Here is an 18,876-nt window from a genome sequence, read left to right as displayed (position 1 = left end):
CATCAGGACTGATCGATTTTCAGATATATACCATCATTTGTGGACTCTATAACTTTCCTACAGACTAGATAATCTACACTGATTTGGGTTATTTTCACCAAAGAAATGTAGCAAAATACATTTTGGCCTAAATTTAGGGCCGGTTTACACAGCGAGGCGCGGCGAGGCGTCTCCGACTTGCCTCGCCGCGACCTGCGGGGACCTCAGCGGCGACTTGCAGAGGACTTCTGTATAGAAGTCAATGCAAGACGCCCCCGAAGTCGCCCAGAAGTAGTACAGGAACCTTTTTTCTGAGTCGGAGCGACTCGAGTCGCTCCTCTCAGAACGGTTCCATTGTACAGAACGGGGGCGACTTGCGGGAGCGAGGCGAGGCGAGCCGCGTCGCCTCGCATCGCCTCGCCTCGCTGTGTGAACCGGCCCTTATGAAGAACAATTATTTATCTGTAACATTTTTTAACAAACGAAGAAAAAATGCGACTGCAAAAACAGTCTAGAAGATTACTATACAGTGGTGTGAAAAAGTGTTTGCCCCCTTCCTCATTTCCTGTTCCTTTGCATGTTTGTCACACTTAAGTGTTTCGGAACATCAAACCAATTTAAACAATAGTCAAGGACAACACAAGTAAACACAAAATGCAATTTGTAAATGAAGGTGTTTATTATTAAAGGTGAAAAAAAATCCAAACCATCATGGCCCTGTGTGAAAAAGTGATTGCCCCCTAAACCTAATAACTGGTTGGGCCACCCTTAGCAGCAACAACTGCAACCAAGCGTTTGCGATAACGTGCAATGAGGCTTTTACAGCGTCCTGGAGGAATTTTGGCCCACTCATCTTTGCAGAATTGCCCTAATTCAGTTACATTAGAGGGTTTTCGAGCATGAACGGCCTTTTTAAGGTCATACCACAACATCTCAATAGGATTCAGGTCAGGACTTTGGCTAGGCCACTCCAAAGTCTTCATTTTGTTTTTCTTCAGCCATTCGGTGGTGGACTTGCTGGTGTGTTTAGGATCATTGTCCTGCTGCAGAACCCAAGTTCATTTCAGCTTGAGTACACAAACAGATGGTCGGACATTCTCCTTCAGGATCTCTTGGTAGACAGCAGAATTCATAGTTCCTTTTATCACGGCAAGTCTTCCAGGTCCTGAAGCAGCAAAACAGCCCCAGACCATCACACTACCACCACCATATTTTACTGTTGGTATAATGTTCTTTTTATGAAATGCAGTGTTCCTTCTACGCCAGATATACTTGGACACACACCTTCCAAAAAGTTCCACTTTTGTCTCATCGGTCCACAGAATGTTGTCCCAAAAGTCTTGGGGATCATCAAGATGTGTTGTGGAGAAATTGAGACGAGCTTTGATGTTCTTTTTGCTCAGCAGTGGTTTTCTCCTTGGAACTCTGCCATGCAGGCCATTTTTGCCCAGTCTTTTCCTGATGGTGGAGGCATGAATGCTGACCTTAACTGAGGCAAGTGAGGCCTGCAGTTCCTTGGACGTTGTTGTGGGGTCTTTTGTGACCTCTTGGATGAGTCGTCGCTGCGCTCTTGGGGTAATTTTGGGCGGCCGGCCACTCCTGGGAAGGTTCACCACTGTTCCATGTCTTCGACATTTGTGGATAATGGCTCTCACTGTGGTTCGCTGGATTCCCAAAGCTTTGGAAATGGCTTTATAACCCTTTCCAGACTGATAGATCTCAATTACTTTCTTTCTCAATTGTTCCTGAATTTCTTTGGGTCTCGGCATTATGTGTAGCTTTTAAGGATCTTCTGGTGGACCTTACTGTGTCAAGCAGCTCCTATTTAAGTGATGCCTTGATTGTGAACAGGTGTGGCAATAATCAGGCCTGGGTGTGGCTAGAGAAATTGAACTCAGGTGTGGACAACCACAGTTATAGTATGTTTTAACAAGGGGGGCAATCACTTTTTCACACAGGGCCTTGATGGTTTGGATTTTTTTTCACCTTTAATAATAAACACCTTCATTTACAAATTGCATTTTGTGTTTACTTGTGTTGTCCTTGACTATTGTTTAAATTGGTTTGATGTTCCGAAACACTTAAGTGTGACAAACATGCAAAGGAACAGGAAATGAGGAAGGGGGCAAACACTTTTTCACACCACTGTAGGTCCTACAGAACCCACCCTTGCTTGATCAAAGACTTTGTCGTGATATCTAATTACAGTCATATGCTGCCCTTATAAAGGGGTGTAGTGTTCCTTCAAATACAATCCTGGAATTGTAGCTTTTATAAAGTGAGCTTTTTTGTTGCAGGGATTACAGACATTGTAATATAGAGATGATACGTCTGCGGAAAATATGGAATGCACTGACATTTTTGAGTGTGTGCTTTTAAATATACACTATATTGCCAAAAGTATTGTGACACCGGCCATTACATGCACATGAACTTTAATGGCATCCTAGTCTTAGTCCGTAGGGTTCAGTATTGAGTTGGCCCACCCTTTGCAGCTATAACAGCTTCAGCTCTTCTGGGAAGGCTGTCCAAAAGGTTTAGGAGTGTGTCTATGGGAATGTTTGACCGTTCTTCCAGAAGTCTATTTGACATTTTGGACAATTTCATGCACCCAACTTTTTGGGAACAGTTTGGAGATGGCCCCTCCATGTTCCAACATGACTGCGCATCAGTGCATAAAGCAAGGTCCATAAAGACATGGATGAGCGAGTTTGGGGTGGAGGAACTTGACTGGCCTGCACAAAAAAAGTTCAAGTTAAAGTTCATTAAAGTTCAAGTGCGTGTAAAGGCAGGTGTCCCAATACTTTTTGTGATCTAGTGTGTGTGAAAGAAACCACCTTGATGTAAATAATTAGATCAATCTGTGGAAATGTTGGAGAATCAGGCAGTGTTTCAAGGTTCAATGTTGTTTTTCAACATAGGCACCAACTGTCAAGCATTTGTTTTAGTTTCTGCTTCCCACGAAGCTTTACAATCTCAGTCGCCATTCACATACAGAGTAGGCCCAGCTTTTCAGTGGAAAATAATGACCACGTACTTGTTTCATTGTAAAAGCACACAGAAATATCCAAGGCAAACCTATGGAAACCACTTACAGCAACAGAAAACAAGCTGGTTTGTTTGTTCATACTTTTGCACACAGTGTTTGCAAATTATTATAGCAATTAGCTATATTATCTTAATCAAGCAATTTAAAAATTAGCAATTTGCCAATTGCTACTTTAACATTTCCTTGAACTGCTTAGAGCATGAGTCCGTTTTTTTTTTTTTTTTTTACCAATTCCAACCTTTTATTCCCAAGTAAAAACTAATAAGGAAAGCCTTGTATTCATTCAAAAAAATGCAAGGAGTCTCTGAATGGTGGAAGTGGCGAGCGAGCAACCCTTTATAGTTAACATGCAGAAGGGAAGCCATTTGGTACTCTGCAGCGTCGGCATTGTAACTGTGGGTGCCTGGCTGTGGCTTCACGGCTGAGCGTGCACTGTACATGTGCGAGCTGCGCTGTGAGGTGTGGTTGGCCGGGTAATCTTCTGGCACCTGTGACATGTCCCAGAAGATTGCAAGGAGGGAGGGGGGAGAGCTGATCTTCCTTCTGGTGCCAGGGTAGGAAGTGGGAGCTGGATCAGTGTTGTCAACCTACCAGATTGAAATTTACGGACATGACACCCAAGTTTTTACTGCCATTTCCAAAAGTTACAAAATTACAGTTTTAAATGCAAATTTCACTATTTGGGCTACAAATAAGTATAATATGCAGGGGTCAAGTCCTGGGGAAAAAAGTGTGGGAACTCCCACCCAAGATTCACTCCCCCGCCAAAAAAAAAAAATTGGACATTGGGGCGAATCAGGGCACGGGGCACCACAGGGCATGGGGCACATCAGGGCTCGGGGCACATCGGGGCACATCAAGGCACATTATGGCACATCATGGGGCACACTCTGTCACATAGCACATCAGGGCACATTATGGGGCACGTATTCCATCAGGGCATGGGGCACATTAGGGCACATCAGGGCATGGGGCACATTATGGCACATCAGGGCACATTATGGGGCACATAGCACATCAGGGCATGGGGCACATCAGGGCACAGGACACATAAGGGTGTGGGGCACATCAGGCCACATGGCACATTAGGGCACATAGCACATCAGGGCACGGGGCACATCAGGGCACATAGTACATCAGGGCACGGGGCACATAGCACATCAGGGCATGGGGCACTTCAAGGCACATTATGGGGCACATAGCACATCAGGGCATATGGGGCACATTGGGGCACATAGTACATCAGGGCACGGGGCACATAGCACATCAGGGCATGGGGCGCTTCAAGGCACATTATGGGGCACATAGCACATCAGGGCATGGGGCACATAGCACATCAGGGCATGAGGCACATTAGGGCACATGGCAAATCAGGGCACGGGGCACATGGCACATCGGGGTACATTATGGCACATTACGGGGCACATAGCACATCAGGGCACATAGCACATCAGGGCACATTATGGGGCACATAGTACATCAGGGCATGGGAAACATTAGGGCAGGGGGCACATAGCACTCAGGGCACGGGGCACATTACAGGGCACATGAGGGGATCTTACTTGCCAGTATGCAGAGTAGCGCACGAAGCGCCTGTCTGTAGTAAGTTCTCTCTCTCATATCACGCAGCGCCTGTCTGTAATAGGTTCTCTCTCTTGTCACTCAGCACTGTTCGCTCCCCGGTGGCCCCTCCTCTCTTCTCGTCTATCCCAGATGATATCACAAGCCAATGGGGATAGACAAGAAGAGAGGAGGGGCCGCCGGGGAGCGAACAGCGCTGAGTGACAAGAGAAAGAACCTATTACAGACAGGTGCTTCCTGCACTACTCCGCATACATCTCATTCGGCACGGGAGGCTCTAGTCCTGCAAAGGGAACGGCGTTCCCGCTATGAAAAAAAAGTGCAGGGACACCGTTCCCACACGTTCCCGCAGGACTCGAGCCCTGATAATATGCAATTAGCAATGTGATCAGCAATGTGATAGCAATGTGATAATATGCAATTAGCAAGCAAACCAGCCCCCGCAGTTTTACTGCGCAGGTTGGCTCCGCTGCGCAGAATCACATACTACATAATCTTGCGGGACTTGCATAACAGGCGCGTGCTGGCCACGAGCTCCGTGAGGCATATTGTGGATCCCACAGACTCGATGTCTGCGGGGATACCCGCGATCACGTCACGGAGAGAAAGAACAGGGAGATGCTAATGTAAACAAGCATCTCCCCCTTCTGCCTAGTGAGATCAGTGACCTGTCACACACAGCCCCTCCCCCCACCGTTAGAATCACTCCATAGGACACACTTAACCCCTACAGCGCCACCTAGTCTTAACCCCTTCACTGCCAGTCACATTTACACAGTAATCAATGCGATTTTAATTGCACTGATCCCTGTATAAATGTGAATGGTCCCAAAAATGTGTCAAAATTGTCCAATCTGTCCGCCATGATGTTGCAGTCACGCTAAAAATCACACATCACCACCATTACTAGTAAAAAAAAAAAAATTAATAAAAATGCCATAAAACTATCCCCTATTTTGTAGATGCGATAACATTTGCGCATCTACAAACCAATCAATAAATGCTTATTGCGATTTTTTTTTTTTTAACCAAAAATATGTAGAAGAATACGTATTGGCCTAAACTGAGGAAAAAAAATGTTTTATATATTTTTGGGGATATTTATTATAGCAGAAAAGTAAAAAAAAAAAAGTGTTTTTTTTTTTTTTTTCAAAATTGTCACTCTTTTTTTGTTTATAACGCAAAAAATAAAAACTGCAGCGATGATCAAATACCACCAAAACGGAGCTCTATTTGTGGGAAAACGTTGCACGACCGCGCAATTCTCAGTTAAAGTGGCGCAGTGCCGAATCGCAAAAAGTGCTCTGTTCTTTGGCCAGCCAAATCCTCCGGGGCTGAAGTGGTTAAATTAGCTATTCAAGCAAAAAGCATATTTCTTATTTTATTTTCAATATAGTAAGTGGCTCAGGGACAGGAAATTAGAATGGGTGGCATACACATGAAATTGACTCTCACAGTGATACTGACAGCAGTGTGCAGCAGAACAGACCCCTCCAGAGTCACAGTGACAGTCTCTCTTCATGCCAGGTAGTCCCTTCGGTCCCCTCCAGTCCAAACAGCAATGACAGTCCTGCTCCCGGCTTGCCTTGCTCCCATTCGGCAGATCCGCACACCAGGCTCTGACCGCTCGGCTCCCTTGCACCATGACATCACACAAAATGTTCAGGCACCGCCTCCACCAGACCAGCTCCCCACCGGTACAGCCAGAACACACTGTAGCAGACACTTTGATCTCGGCCGGCTCTGGACCCGAGCTGCGCATGCCCAGTTCCGAGCCAAGAGTCACAGCCATATTTTTTACAGGAAAACTTTTCCTCTTACTGGCATTTACTGGTAGGAGCAAAGTGCCTGTTTTTACTGGCTGCCAGTAAAAATACCGACAGTTGCCAACACTGAGCTGGATGCCTGTAAAAACAGAGTACCCACTCCTCCCCCCAAAAAAATGACACATCAAATATGGCATGTCAGGGGGTCAGCAACACTTAAAGCGGAAGTTCCATTTTTGGGTGGAACTCCGCTTTAATAACAGTTGAAAAATGTATGTTTTTGGCTGCAGTATTTTTTAGTCATGTACAACCATCATTATCATTTTTTACATTTCTGCCACACTGGACTGCCAGGCAGTTGACTTGCTTTGCTCCCAGTTCATCAACTTTCTCTACACCCAGCCTGCTTATTGGATAATGAGTCCGCAGAATGACCATACTTCCCAATTTTCAAAGATGAGAAATGGGGACACCTTTTTAGCACAAAGTATGTAGCCAAAGAAACACCCCTGCCACACACTCCCAGTTACGTAGGCCGGAAAGAACTCAAATACAGAAAGTACATTGGCTAACAAGTGCAATTATTTAGAGCAGCCTTTTTTAACCAGGGTGCCCAGACACCCTGGGGTGTCTTGAGATTTCTTTAGGGGCGCCGTGGAAAAATGTCTAAAAATTGCCCAAAAATGTTATACAAGCCAGTGGGTGGATGAAGACTGCCTTTTAGTTACACAAAGCCTCAGGTTTTCATTGTGCATCATAACAACCTTCTAGCTGCCAACTCCCTAATGACCCCATCAGTTGGTAAGGAGGATGTCTGCTACCCACATATCAGCCTTGTTTGTCCCTACCTTGCCTCTCTCTATCAAGTGATGGAGAAAAACTGAGAGAGAAAAGAAACCTTGAAATACTAGTTGGTACCAGTTTGGAAAAGTGTATTTGCTTTGGAAGAATACATAATCACTAACATTGGGTGTCCTACGTGCATGGATTTTGCTGCATTATGCAAAACTATTAGAATAGTTTTTACATCTTAGAACAGGGTGACTCAAGACTTTTGGAGGGTCCTTTAAGATCATCCGTAACGTTAAAGGGTGCCTTGACTGAATAAAGCTTGAGAAACGCTGAATTTAAGGTTGGAACAAAGTTTTAGTGCAGTAGCATATAGTTCTAAAGTACATGTTTATAAGTGTCTATACAAAAAAAAACTGAGACCACTGAGGAGGAAAGAGGAACAGTGGGATCTTGTTCCAAAAAGAGGGACAGTCCCTTCAAGTCAGTGACACTTGGGAACTATCCTCTTTAGAATTAGCAAGGACACGATCAGGAAATAGTAGATTGATCTTCCCGGTTGTACATTGTGGCAGAAGTATATTAATCACAGGAGTGGCTAAAATTCCCAAACCTTGTAGCATACAGTATAAAAGGGGTAAACATAAATGTAATTAACTGTGTGTGTGTGTGGCCTGGTTCCCCTTTATATGAACTGTCTGCTGGCCACATGATCATATGCAGCTTTTGTTTTATGGATAGGGTGGGAAACAGGGGTCAAGTTCTGGGGAAAAAGTGTGGGAACTCCCACCCAAGATCCACTCCCTCACCAAAAAAAAAAAAAAATACGCTCATATGCATATATATTTCACAGAAAATACAGTGCAACATTTATTGTAAAGTGCCAGTTTACAAAAACAAAATAAGTTAACTTGTCAATCAATAATAATCTAGTACTGCAAATGGCATGGCGTTCCTGCTGTGAAAAAAGTGCAGGGACGCCCTTCCCATGTGTTCCCGGAGGACTCGAGCCCTAGTGGGCAAGGATTAGAGCAGCCTTTCTCAACCTTTTTACCCCAGGGGAACCCTTAAAATAATGTTCAGGTATTGGAGGAACCCCCTGATAAAACCCATTCATTAAGGAACAGTGGGAACAATGCCCTTTTACTTTGGTGGTCATTGAGAAGAATGCCCTTTTTTACAGTGGTGGTAAGAATGACCCCCTTACAGAGAGCTATAAAAATCATTGGTGTGATACCACTGGCTCCTCCAAGTGGCATTGGCTCAGAACTATGTAGGCACCATCAAAAAGGAGGTAAATCAGCCACAGCTCAGAAAACCCCTAGCCACCTCTGGTGGAACCCTGGTTGAGAATGGCTGGATTAGAGCCTCAGTCATATTCTTATTTCTAATTGCTGCTAGTGTCCCTATTGGGGAGAAATCCTTCCTGTGACAGTTGTCACCATTGGAACACATCCCCTTTACTGTGACAACTGAAAACATTGGTATTTCTTCTCACTTGGTATCCTGCAGTCAGTGGTAACAAGGACCAATAGGGAAGGTCCACTCTCCAGTGAGGATATGGACAACCAAATATTGAGACTCTATTTTTTCTCTATTCTAGGAGGATTGGCTGGAGTTCTTGTTTAGGCTTATGCAAATTTACCAGAAACGTTCTTCTATTCTAGAATAAAAACACACGCTTTCAGATTCAGAATACTTTATTAATCCCAAAGGGAAATTACTTTCATAGGCTTGAATTGTAGTGCTGAACTGAAGCTCCCCTGCTAGGCTACTTCACTACTCGCTTGTCTGCATGCTTCAGTTAGTCAGCCCGCTGACATTACTGTGAAATCTTACAGCACACCAGCAGCTTGAGAATAGAATTGAGATCAGTATAGTGTTTTACTAATGAAAATATACGGATCAGAACTGCAATATTAAATGTAAAGTAGCATTTTGGTAACTTTATGACCCTGTATCCTGGGCACATTTGCATTCAAGGAGGCATCAAATCTCTATAGAAAGCTTCAGTCTTAATTTTATCACATGGTCGACATTGCAAAATGTTAACAATTTTACCTAATTTAATATTTTAATTATATGATTTTTTTTTTCATTTTTGTACTAGTCTAGAGCTGGAACTCTAGCCATTCCCCCATCTTTGAGACGCCTTCCTGCTATGTCAGTAGGACATTGCCAGGACCACAGTGGGGATTTTGGGGGTGGTGCTAGAATGGGTGATTTGGAGGGGGGGGGGCAGGCAAGTGTGTGTTGGGAGAGGGGGATTTGGAAGGGGGCTGTATTTAGGCTAAGAAAGGAAATTTGAGAGAGAGTGATGTTCTGAACCTTCTCCCGGAACTGGACATTGCCATGCTGTTATGAGAGCACTATGGTACTATATGAATGAACTGGTAGCATGAGACTAATGCCACATACACAAGATCAGATTATCCGGTGGACCAGAGAAAAAGTCTGCTGGAGCCCACACATGGGTGGATTGTTTGGCTGAGTTTTTCTTCCAAAAAGTCCGGCGGACTTAGAAAGAAGTTTTGACTCAAAATTGTCCGCCGGACTGCCAAGTCCATCTGTGTGCTAGTCCACCGGACTTTTGAAAGGAACGGACTTGCCCACACACAGAGAAAAGGCCGTTAATTTTGAACATGGCTCCAGGTAGACGGAACTAGCGAAGGAAGTCAATGTCACCGCCTCTATCGTTAGCCCCGTCACCTGGTATGGATTTAAAGGGCAAGTCCTACGCTGAAAAAATGGTGTGGGAGTCCCCCCAAAGACCATAGCAGACCCTTATCCGAGCATGCAGCCCAACCAGGCAGGAAAGGGGGTGGGGACGAGCCAGCGCCCCCCTCCTGAACTGTACCAGGCTGCGTGCCCTCAACATGGGGGGGTGCTTTGGGGAAGGGGGGCCCTGCTGCCCCCCACCCCAAAGCACCTTGTATCCATGTTGATGAGGACAAGGGCCTCTTCCCGACAACCCTGGCAGTTGGTTGTCGGGGTCTGCGGGCGAGGGGCTTATCAGAATCCAGAAGCCCCCTTTTAATAAGATTCCAGCCCCCTACCCTATGTGAATGAGTACATTGTACCCCTACCCAGTCACCTACCCATTCACCTACCCATTCACCTGGGGAAACCCCCCACCCCCTTTCCTGATCGGCCAGGCTGAATGCTCGGATAAGGGTCTGCTATGGACTTTGGAGGGACCCCCACGCCATTTTTTCTGCGTAGGGCTTCCCCTTTAAATCCATACCAGGTGACGGGGCTCGCAAGGTGTCAATCTCGCCGATGGAGGCAGCGACTTTGACTTCCTTCGCTAGTTCCGTCTACCTGGAGCCACATTCAAAATGAATGGACTTTACTCCGTGTGTGGGCAAGTCCGTTCATTTCAAAAGTCCGGCGGACTCCCGCCATAGTCCAGCAAATTGTCTGCCGGACCTAGTCCACCAGAAAAGTGTGGTCATGTGTGGGCAGGTCCGCTCATTCGGAAAGTCTGGCGGACCTCCGCTGCAATGTCCGGCGGGTTGTCCGCCAGACAGTCCGTTCGTGTGTACGTGGCATAACAGAATTACCATATTACCATATGCCAGAATGATGTCACCATCATAGATCACCCACTTCAGAGATTCTACCACCCCCTAGGGATACCCCTATTAGTCCATGTTATCACAGCCTATTTCTAGAGCTTGTAGTTGGTCTTTCAGCCCTTTACCATACCATCTCAAGCACAGATGTGTGCTGTGTACCATTGAATAACTGCCTCAGTTTGCCATCAGGAGATTGGAAGAATCTGGAGCCAAAAGTGTATGTACACCCTAACAGTGAAGACGATAAATTTGTGCATGCTGTTATCAGTTAGCATTGCTTCTAAATTTCTATTTACTCTGAGGACTACAGAACCACCCCCTCATGTTATGGAGAAGATAAAATAGGGAGGTGTTGTGTAGTGCTAAAACACTTCCGCTGCTAGGGTAAAGCTGGCCATACACCTATAGATTATCTGCAGATTTTCTATGGTTAGATGGAAAAAGTGCAACAGATTTCTTCATGTATACTAAACTGTGTGGATGGAGGAATCTCCCACCGGGCCAAGCTTCAGTTTCTTGCTAGTTGGCCCCACTGGCTCCCAACCTAAACAATGCCAGCACTCAATCAGAACGTTCAGGTATTGTGAGAGCCAGTGGGAGATTCTTCCATCCACACAGTTCAGCATAGATGATGGAATCTGTTCCACCTTTTCCATCTAACCATAGAAAATCTGCAGATAATCTAAAAGTCTATGGCCAGTCTTACACTACTCATGCATACAGCAAGTACAGAAAAAGAGCGTTGTCACCCAAGGACAGGAGGAGTGTAACCAGATGGGAAAGACAGAAAAAGAAAAGCAATGCAGCCAGCACATTTAATGATTTGTAAGCTGCAACGTATAACAGCAATGTATTCTTGGATTCAGATATGTTTTAATGCAAGCTACATGGATAAACATGATAAAAAAAAAATCTAAGGTTATACTACCTATATCACATTGTGTTGTTATTGTAAATGTAAAATATTTACCATCATTTTTAAATTATTTATGACTTCTGTTGCGGTGTATGTTATACATGACAGACATTTATTGTATACTGCTTGGGAAAAGAATGTGACGCCTACTTTTCTGACCACATTAAGGTTATTGTTCTAGTTTTGTCACTCTTAACCTTTGTCTCCAGGATCATTCAATAAAAGACACCCTTTTATAAAAAAAAGCCATTAATCTTGTTTATGGGAATGCTTCTAAATAGTGACAGTTCTCCTAATGAAATTATTCTTTTGTAAAAAATGATACCCTTTAATAATCTGGTATTTTTGATTCACCTGTAACCTTTTAAATTCAGACTCATGACATTTCCAGGATTTATGGGTTTATCAGTTGTATCTCACTCTGTAGTCAAGCATAGAGTTGTATTGGCTTTTGATATCAAAACTTGGATTACAATTATAATATGGAGGGGCTTATACACAAGACGGTTATGTGCTACACCCAGTGATTCTCAACCAGGGTTTCCGTGGAACCCTAGGGTTCCTCCAGAGGTTGTTAGGGGTTCCTTCAGCAATGGGCAATTTCTGCCTCTCAAATAAGTTCCCACTGACACCATTGATCTTTTTAGCTATCTGTAAGGAGGTAATTCTTCCCAGTGACCACAAGTGTAAGGACCATTCTTCCCATCACACTAATGTATCATGAGTTGTAGATTTCCCATTTTTAGCAGGGGTTCCCCAAGACCAGAGAACTCTTTCAAGGGTTCCTCTGTGTTGAAAAGGTTGAGAAAGGCTGCCTTAGACATTGAAAATACATGCATAAGGGCAGCGCGTCTCTTTGTCTACGGTGGACACAAGCTGTATGCAAACTTAAAGTGGTTGTAAACCTCAAACATGAAATATGAACAAAGCATAGCCCTCTGTAATGTGTACTTGTCTCAATCCAGAGCACTAATTATCATTTCTGTCTGCTGCTTTGTTGCACTGCTATCAGCATGACACCAAGGGCTCTTTTACACTTGCTTTGACTTCAACACACATTAATGTACCTACCACTTCAATATGCTTTTATGATGTATTCTTGATGCTTCAGTGATGCTTTTTTGAAGCTTTAAGGGAGCGTGGAATATACCCTGTGTGTGTTGATATCTCATACCTGCAATTTCTCCAAAGCAAAGCTAAAGCTGAATTAAAGCCCCCCAACAACCTCAGTTCTGTTCAGTTGTGCTGCATGAAGGAGGTGTGTCCCTTTCCTCCAAGTCAGCTCTCAGAGCTCTCCAGACTGTAACTTCAGCTCTCTGCCCCTTTTTCTGTACCAATAGACAAGCTGGATGTAGAGAAGAGAAGACTGCAGATAAACATGTACAATTTATGTATGAGGATTTGTTTAATCTCTCTGTATCACTGAGGCCAGTCACTTCACTGGGTATATGTAAAGGTTTACAACCACTTTAAGTGATGTGTACATGCACTATTCAGGATATAAAAGGATATTTGTGATCACTTGCTGGGCTTCTATTACCGTGTATGTGTGTATGTGTGTATGTGTGTGTATATATATATATATATAATTATACACACAGGGATTTTTTTCAGCGGGAACGTGGGGGAACACAATTCCGGCACCTCCAGCACTGATTGTATGTACTGGCAAGAAAAGCTGCGGTGTGCTGCAGTGTCTATTGATTAGAGGTTCTATTCTAGTTGGAGGGGGTCTATTTTTGCAAGGGGATCTATTGTTGCTGAGGAGCAAGGATGAGCCGAACATCCCCCCCAGTTCGGTTTGCAGCAGAACCTGCGAACAGACCTAAACTTCGTGTGAACACTATTAACACTATTAAATTCTATGTGACGCGAACGTTCAAAATCAAAAGTGCTAATTTTAAAGGCTTATATGCAAGTTATTGTCCTAAAAAGTGTTTGGGGACCTGGGTCCTGCCCCAGGGGACATGTATCAATGCAAAAAAAAGTTTTAAAAACTGCATTTTTTTTTCGGGGGCAGTGATTTTAATAATGCTTAAAGGGAAACAATAAAAGTGTAATATGCCTTTAAATTTCGTACCTGGGGGGTATCTATAGTATGCCTGTAAAGGGGTGCATGTTTCCCGTGCTTAGAACTGTCCCTGCACAAAGTGTCATTTCTGCAGGGAAAAAAGTCATTTAAAAGCACCCGCGGCTATAATGAATTGTCGGCTCCCTGTAATACAGAGAACAGTCGTTGAAAGTCATTGATAAAACATAAAAATAAAGCGTGGGGTTCCCCCAAATTCAATTACCAGGCCCTACAGGTCTGGTATGGATATTAAGGGGAACTCCACGCCAAATGAAAAAAAAAATGGCGTGGAGTTCCCCCCAAAAATCCATACCAGGCCCTTTATCCAAGCATGCAACCTAGCAGGCCGCAGGAAAAGAGCGCCCGTCTCCTCCTGAACCGTACCAGGCCACATGCCCTCAAAATTGGGAGGATGCTTTGGGGGTCTGTGACCCCTCAAAGCACCATGTCCCCACGTTGATGGGGACAAGGGCCTTGTCCCCACAACCCTGGCCGGTGGTTGTGGGTGTCTGCAGGTGGGGGGCTTATCAGAATCTGGAAGCCCCCTTTAACAAGGGGACCCCCAGATCCCGGCCCCCCTCCCTGTTTAAAATGGCTGATCTCTTCTCCGGGGGGTCCAGCGATGCCTGATCTCTTCTTCGGGTTCTCCAGTGGTGATTCAAACTAGAAAAACCCATGGTATCCGCATGATTGCTGTGGCATAGCATCAAATATAAAGCTTGACGCGTTTCATGGGTTGTCTCCACTCATCAGGAGCAGCTATACATATGGGGTACCTATAATACATTGTAAATTAAATTAATAATCCATAATAATTGACTAAAAAATAGGGAGAGAGAGGAGCAATAAACTATGGTCCTAGCACTCTTACCTATGGGTATAATTAGCAAGAATGTAGATAATGATGATGAAGGTGAGAGGCATTGGGGGGTGAAGAATATATTTACTATAATAATTGAGTGATTCAACCTACCCAAGTGTTGTGTTTCATATAAAGTCCCATTTGCCCACCCCCCAGGTACGGAATTTCAAGGAATATTACACTTTTATTGTTTCGCTTTAAGCATTATTAAAATCACTGCTTCCGAAAAAACTTCAGTTTTTAAACTTTTTTTTTGCATTGATACATGTCCCCTGGGGCAGGACCGAGGTCCCCAAACACTTTTTATGACAATAACTTGCATATAAGCCTTTAAAATTAGCACTTTAGATTTCTCCCATAGACATTTACAGGGTGTTCTGCGGCTTTTCAAATTTGCCGCGAACACCCCAAATTGTTCGGCGAACGGGTGAACAGGCAATGTTCGAGTCGAGCGTGAGTTTGACTCATACTCAAAGCTCATCCCTACTGAGGAGGTCTAATGTTGCTGGTGGGAGACCTATTGTTGCTGAGAGTGGGTCTTATATTGCTCATATCAGATGTTTCTGGGAGAGATCTACTGTTGAGGGAGGGATCTATTGTTGTTGGCTGTTAGAGAGTCTATTGATTTTGGCTGCGGAGAGATCTGTTGTTGCTGCCGATAGTCTATTGTTAGTAGAGGGGAAATTTTGTTGCGTATGGTCCATTGTTGGTAGGGGGATCTATTGTTGCTGACGTGGGGCCCTATTGTTACTGGCTGCAGGGTATATATTTTACTGCTATTCTTGCTATCGTTACCAAATTCCATACAAATTATATGTGGTTCTGTGTTCTTTAAAAGGGGAGGTACTGGGAGGTGGGTAGGGGGTGGAACCAAGGAATAGGGCTCAGAGGTGGGTTGGGGCAGAGACAAGGGGTGACTCGTAAAGTTCCTGCACTATTCTGAGAAAAAAAAGCTGTATGTGTGTGTGTGTATATGTATATGTGTGTATGTATGTGTGTGTATATATATATATATATATATATATATATATATATATATATATATATATATATATATATATATATATATGTATGTATGTTAATATATGTGTGTGTGTGTGTGTGTATATATATATATATATATATATGTATATGTGTGTGTATGTGTATATGTATGTGTATATATATATATATATATAATGTGTGTGTGTGTGTGTGTATGTGTGTGTGTGTGTGTGTGTATGTATATATATATATATATATATATATATATATATATATATATATATATATATATGTATATGTTAATATATATATGTGTGTATATGTGTATATATATATATATATATATATATATATATATATATATGTATGTGTGTGTGTATATGTGTATATATATGTATATATATAATATGTATTGGGGGATCAGTGGTATTAATAGTAAAGACTGTGCAGAAGACTAAAATATTTACTATAATTCTTAGTTAGAGTAGAAATCAATATGGGGCTTAAGAATAACTTTTTGACCATTGTTCTAATATCTTGTATGTTTATGTCATGTCATTTTTGTCCTGAACCACCCATTCCTATTTTTTGCCTTGGTGACCCATAGACAGAAAGTGAGGGAGTGGGCTTCACCCCAGTGGGGTCACAGACAACACAAACGGCTCAACAGAAGAAATAATGTTTCAATGCTGTGTACACAATTAAAAAAAAAAAAGCTGTAATTAAGCTTTTACCCATGACCACAGTCTACTTCTCACAGACATACTATAAATCCTGCATCCGTGGCATCGCAGTCCTTTAAACTAACTCTTGGCTGACATAGCTGCTCTCAGCCCACTATGTAAAAGTGAAAATTAGGTTAAAATATAAAAAAAAAATGAATGTTTAATAAAAACATCTTAAATAAAAAATAAAAAACTCCCCTTCGCCCACAAACACACATATACGCAAACAACTACACTACAATTGCACTACACATATTAGGCAACCACACTGATGCCAGAACAAAATAAATAATTCCTGATGAGTAAGCCGAAATCCACTCGGTGGGTGGCCCTGACGGCCACCTCCCACTTGACATCACTCATCTAAAAATTGAAGATGCTGGCCAGAAACTTGTTGACTGAACAGCACCTACATCCAATCAGATGCAAGCCCTGTTTTGGTATTTTGACAGGTGAAGGGGACTGGCTGTTAAAATACAATAGCTGCAGTGTCCATCTGTGCTGTATAGGATGGGGGAATCTGTTTATGTCCAGCTTTGTTCATTTTTCATGCTACTCATGGATGTATAATATACTGTAACCTTTTGGCCATTTATCTCTGGAGGTGTCACCTCACTTGCCATAAGGAGAGTGCTAAGCTATCTTTTTAAATCAAATTGTGGACATTTGTCTACTACTTAATAAAATATCTGCAATATCAACATTTTTCTATATTTTAAATGGGCTGGTAGGCTGCCATATATGCTGTCTGTAGAAAGAACTTGAGATTTTACTGAATCTGTTGTGAACTTTGAAGACTCATTTCTCCACAATGTCTATAGCTAAAGAGATGAATGAGGGCTTGTCTTGAAGTGTTTTTTCAGAATGTGTATTTTGGTTTGCATCTGGCCACAGGTTCACCTTTAACCAATTTGTTTATCGTAGGAAACTAGAATTCCCAGTCAAAATACTTTTAGGGACACATGAAGAACATGCAGATCTCAATGTAGTTATACAGCAGTGATATGTTTTGAACAAAACGGTACCGGATTAGCTGAGCAATGTTAAATTAATGTTTAAAATAGGTGTTAAAAATAAGTGAATTAAACAAGTAAGCACCAAATAAATAACAGGCTGGAGAGATATGAAGCCTGCCCCGAACTTTATATTTCCCAGATGTTTTTAAAGATGTTTAATTTCCATTTTGTTAATGCATATCTGTTTTGTTTGCATTTGCAGGTCATCATGACAGATACCATTTTTGGCAATGGAACAGATCAATGGGTGTGCCCTAATGACAGACAACTAGCTCTTCGAGCCAAGTAAGTCTACAGAGAGCATAAACTTTCCCTCCTATGGTTGTCGCACACTATTTTTGTCAGTGTTCTCCTTTAGGCTGAATTCACACTTCAGCATTTTGAATCGCCTTCAGATTTGCCATAATTTGAAAGCCCCGTTATGTGAATGACAAATTGCGGGATTCACATTTGAGATGCCATTAATTTGAATGACACCAAATTCAGGGTGTGAGTCTGGCGTGATAAATAACGCTGCAATCACTGCAATCACGGCAACCTGCATCACGTGAAGCATGTCACCCAAAAAAGTTCAGGAGCTATTTTTGGGTGACATGCTTCTCGCAATGCAGGTTGCCGCGTTTGCAGCGCGATTTATCATGTGACAATCATGACATTTTTTTTTTTAACATTTTTTTTTTTAACATTTTTTTTTTTAACACACTATGACCTGAGCAATATAATGTATCTATGGTAACATTGTACTACTCTAGGGAAGTGATCAGGATTATTTTTTTTACACATTATTATGCATTATTATGCTTATAGCAGGGAATTGCATTGCTATATGTATAAGCAAGCATTTTACTGATTCATTCTGTTTTGTTGCGATTAGCTGTGATTGGTCAAAGCTAATCACATGGCACAGATGGGCTGTTATCGGCCCTGTCTATACCATGCCATTAAATTGACTACTCACAGCTAGCAACGCAATTGTACACAATGGATGGCATGGAAGGAAGCCATCCATTGTGTACAACTGTCATGTGACCTGTTGTGATTGGTCATGGCGGTCACATGGTACCGGCAGCGAGCCTGTACCCTGATCAGTCACCAGCTGTGTTCTATGGACACAGCTGGTAACAGATTGCATGGAACTTTCTGAGAGGATGTCATGTGATGTCCAGTCAGGATGAGAAAGCCACCACTCGGCTGTTGGGCCCCTTTCACACGTGCGGACAGTATGTACGTATTTCATCCATCCGTTTTCGGGTGAACTACGGACATACGTGCATCCCTAAGGGATGTTCATCCGCTGACACCCGATATCATCCGTCTTCGCTATGGTCCGATTCTGCAGACGGAGGAAAATCCTATTTTTCTATCCGTCTGCAGAGTGGATCGGATGAACGCAGACAGGCTGTCCGTGTTCATCTGATCACCCCATAGGGGAGAGCAGAGATCTGACAGGGCGGTCCCTGCACAGTGTGTCATCCGCCGGCTCAGCAGGGATCAACGGAGCGATCCCCGCTGAGCAAGCAGATGTTCACGGGGCGGATAATCACAGATCCGTCCCATGTG

General features: G+C 43.2%; 1 protein-coding gene across 8 annotated transcripts in view; it reads left to right on the top strand.

The window, feature by feature from the left end:
• The window catches only part of RPH3AL (rabphilin 3A like (without C2 domains)), a 296,941-nt gene that overhangs the window by 96,896 nt on the left and 181,169 nt on the right, over positions 1-18,876 (top strand). For all 8 annotated transcript variants that reach the window (XM_077482240.1, XM_077482244.1, XM_077482239.1 and 5 more), the window contains one exon: positions 17,519-17,601. In XM_077482240.1, coding sequence (XP_077338366.1) covers positions 17,525-17,601 — 77 coding nt within the window. In that variant the 5' untranslated portion in view covers positions 17,519-17,524. The remainder of the gene's footprint in view (positions 1-17,518; positions 17,602-18,876) is intronic.

Source organism: Lithobates pipiens, unplaced genomic scaffold (assembly GCF_037356315.1).
Source record: "Lithobates pipiens isolate NorthernLeopardFrog02 unplaced genomic scaffold, aLitPip1_a1.2 Scaffold_16, whole genome shotgun sequence".
Classification (NCBI taxonomy): Eukaryota; Metazoa; Chordata; class Amphibia; order Anura; family Ranidae; genus Lithobates; species Lithobates pipiens.
The sequence above is the reverse complement of the archived record's forward strand: the minus strand, read 5'-3'. Positions and strand labels throughout refer to the sequence as shown.